The sequence below is a fragment of the Bactrocera dorsalis genome, chromosome 5 (assembly GCF_023373825.1).
Source record: "Bactrocera dorsalis isolate Fly_Bdor chromosome 5, ASM2337382v1, whole genome shotgun sequence".
In the NCBI taxonomy this organism is placed as follows: domain Eukaryota; kingdom Metazoa; phylum Arthropoda; class Insecta; order Diptera; family Tephritidae; genus Bactrocera; species Bactrocera dorsalis.
The window spans coordinates 44,885,546-44,888,971 of record NC_064307.1 but is presented as its reverse complement, the minus strand read 5'-3'; the positions used below and the strand labels follow the sequence as shown (position 1 = coordinate 44,888,971).

The 3,426-nt window shown below is 33.7% G+C and overlaps 1 protein-coding gene across 1 annotated transcript; it reads right to left on the bottom strand.

The window, feature by feature from the left end:
* Positions 1 to 372: 372 nt before the first annotated feature.
* On the bottom strand, positions 373 to 2,118 carry LOC125778931 (uncharacterized). The gene is made up of 2 exons (XM_049458727.1): positions 1,927 to 2,118; positions 373 to 1,861 (listed from the first exon to the last, which is right to left on the bottom strand). Exon 2 carries the CDS (start codon positions 1,858 to 1,860, stop codon positions 757 to 759), a length of 1,104 nt encoding a protein of 367 aa, XP_049314684.1. The 5' UTR covers position 1,861; positions 1,927 to 2,118; the 3' UTR covers positions 373 to 756.
* Between the last annotated feature and the right edge of the window lie 1,308 nt (positions 2,119 to 3,426).

Sequence of the window (3,426 nt, the reverse complement as noted above, 5' to 3'; positions counted from 1 at the left end):
TGGTGAATTCACGCTCTTTTGGTTTTGAGACGTGTTCACTGCAAAAATTTCACAAACATTTTTATTTATAAAATTTGTTCTGGTGAATTAACGCCTTTTAATTTTTTTAGGTCGTTTTCACTTCTGAACTTTTCCTTTATATTTCGTTATATTTCTGCATATAAGTTATTTTGAATCAAATTTCTATAACTCCTTTTGGGGTAACGACGGTGTTGTCGATTACCCAGAGTTATTTTGATTAATTTTCTATAACTTCCTTTGGCGTAGCGACGGTGTTGTCGACTACCCAAAATGATACTAACACGTTGAGTTTCGTTCTAAAACTGTTTATTTAATAATTCGTAAGCTTACTGCTAGCCTACTATTCTTACCGTCGCTGCTGCCGTTAGCGTCGGTCTCTAATTGCTTCCATAAGCACTTCCCACGCACATGTGCCATGCTCATGCATCGAGCATCATCGAATTACTACAGCTGACCAAACATTTAATTTGATCGCGCATGAAGTGAACGATGCAGACTGCATGCATTGCAATTTTTGGCAGCATGGGAACTCCAGTACGTTAACTACGGTTAACTTATACAAATTATGTATTCGATTGCATGTTCGATTGGCATGTGCCGGATGTGCTGAGGTTGCATCGGCAGAATTTACCAGTTGTCGCTTGCGCTGTAATTTCGGGGTTGTTGACATAGTTGCACTTTATGCTTGGTTCGAGCTAACTCTTCCCCTCTTAAGTCGATTGTCCTCAATCGGGATTAATGCATTTGTGGTGTTGAAATTTGTAGAAATGGTCCCCTTTTTGCTAAAGTTGCTTGCGGTGGCTCAATTGAAATATTTAGCTTTTGCTTACTTTTTATAATGATGTATACAATTGTTATTAAAATTATAGTTATAATTATAACATCAGTGCCTATGCTGATTAAATTCCTCTTTTTATTTTTATTCATTAGTAATTCGATACTATTTTCGTGATTTATTTGTTTTACATAAAGATTTTTTAATTTAAGAATAAGTTCAGTTACATTCTTTCTCTCTTTAATTTTTGTGATTCGATTTGGCAAAATAAATGTTTCATATATTTTAATGTTAATGTTCGAATACGTCTTATTAAGCGTACTAATATAACAATTTTCAAATTTGATAAGAAAGTTGCCTTTCTGTTTTATTTTTTGCTTATTGCAATTGTGTTCTATTTCTACATCAAAATGCTTAAATACTAGAATACCAGGGACTATTTCAGTGACATTTATTTTATCTATAGTTTCTAAATTACAATTTGCTTCTTCGAATTTCAATATATTTTCTAAACATTTATTGTGAATTTTTATTAAATTTTTCTCCAAATTTTTTTTTACATATGTTTCATACATATTGTTTTCTGAATCTATTAATACTTCGTAAGTATCTAAGGCTATTGATTTGTTAGCTATATTAGGAAGTGGTTCAAATCTGATTTGTGAAAGGGTATTTGGTGAATATTGGGGTATTAGGAGGATTATGATTATGTTGTTGTTTTGAAATATTACTGCTGTCTTGATATTTTGGTAACTGTCGAAATCTGTAATTAATTCGAGTTCAAATTTGGTGAGGATGTCCGTAGGAATTATACCTATTTTGCTGGAAAATATAATTTGTCCTATTTCGTCTATGTGGTTTCGTAAAAAGGATATATCATTTTCTATTTGGTATGTGTGCTCTAAAAATTGAACCTTGTCATCTAATGACTTTATTTTATTTTGTATGGTGTCCTTAAATGTATTAATGTAATGACTTATTGAGATTTGCTGTTGGTTAATATGTTTTGTTATATTGTTTATTTCCTCGGATATGAAGTTATTAACGCGTACTATATTCGTCATACTAGCTGTTGTGGATAATTCATTTTCGTTGTGGATAATTCGTCTCGTCATCACTGTCCATGGAACCTGCTATATATTATAATCCTTTCCCTAGAATATTTACAAGTCCTCGTTTTGATTTAAAATGAGGGTGTAAGCCGCTTATTTTTGATTGGAGTAATGCAAAGTTCCTATTAACTGTGTTCAAAATTTGTTTATCTTCAAAAGTTGTGGTTTTTAGCATGTTAATGTTATTTGATATTAAGGCTACTGTTTCCTCGTAGGCTGTTAAGTTGATAAAATGAAGTGTTTTGTCATAGTGATTAATTATTTTCAGTTCGTTAGTTTTGATGGGTAAATATCCGTTATTATTCGTTAAATCCTGTATGTCGATTTGTTGTGTGTCTACCGTCAATGCTAATACCAGCATGATTGTCATGATTTCCCCGTATTCATTTTTCTCTAATCCTGATGTTTCTGGATGCTGCTGCTGCTGGTTTACTTCGTTGTTAACGTTGGCAAATCGTACAGCCCCACTATCAAACACTACACTCGTTTTTGTTGCTTTGCTTTTGTTTTCAATTTCTCGGTAAACTTTAAATTTTAGTAGCCGTCGTTGATTATGTGAGCAATAGTTGTTGTTGCTTGTGCTGCTCGGCTAAACATTTTTAGCCATTCACTCGCTTGATTTTAACTATCATGTGTGATCGCGCGCGTAATTAATCTTTAACACTAGGATTTTATAATGAGGCTTGTGTTTGTTTTCTGTTTTATATAAAATCACAAATTTAGAATACTGTTCTGTTACAGTTTTGTTAATTATAATAATTACTTTCGTACATACATATCTACGCTTTTAGTTACAATTACAATTTGGTAGTCGCCAATAAACGCTATTTAAATTGCTTTGTTATTGTTGCTTGTTGTATTTTATCACTGCTAAAGCTTTTATGTTTTTCACAACAATTATTTCGCTGGCCTAAACTTTTTCACTTCACTTGCTGCTATGTCTTTCCATAAGGCTGGCACGTCGATGCCTCCTTTTTACTTTTGTTACTCAGGGACCGCTATCGAAAATACTTTTTCAACCGGGCGCCAGTTTTCCTACCGGACCGACTGAATTTGCTCGGGCGCCAATTATGTATTCCCGCGTTGGGAATACCAAAAAAATTATTTTTTAATCGGACAGCGTGTCCGCTTTATTGACCAAAAACGACTCAAACTTAAATTTAACAATTTGGTTAATTTATAGTTATTCTAAGCCACGGAATTATTAAGTGGCGTGATCTATTTCCTAGAATTAGTATAAGCAATTCGATTGCATGTTCGATTGGCATGTGCCGGATGTGCTGAGGTTGCATCGGCAGAATTTACCAGTTGTCGCTTGCGCTGTAATTTCGGGGTTGTTGACATAGTTGCACTTTATGCTTGGTTCGTGCTAACTTACATTTATACATATAGCGTGGTGTTGGCTTTATTAGCATTCACTGTACACTTTTGCCAGAGTAATTTCACAATAAATGTTCACTGCACCTTCGGCGGTGTTTTTTAATTGTTTATATTCTGGAGGGTCTGGTCAACTCCTGA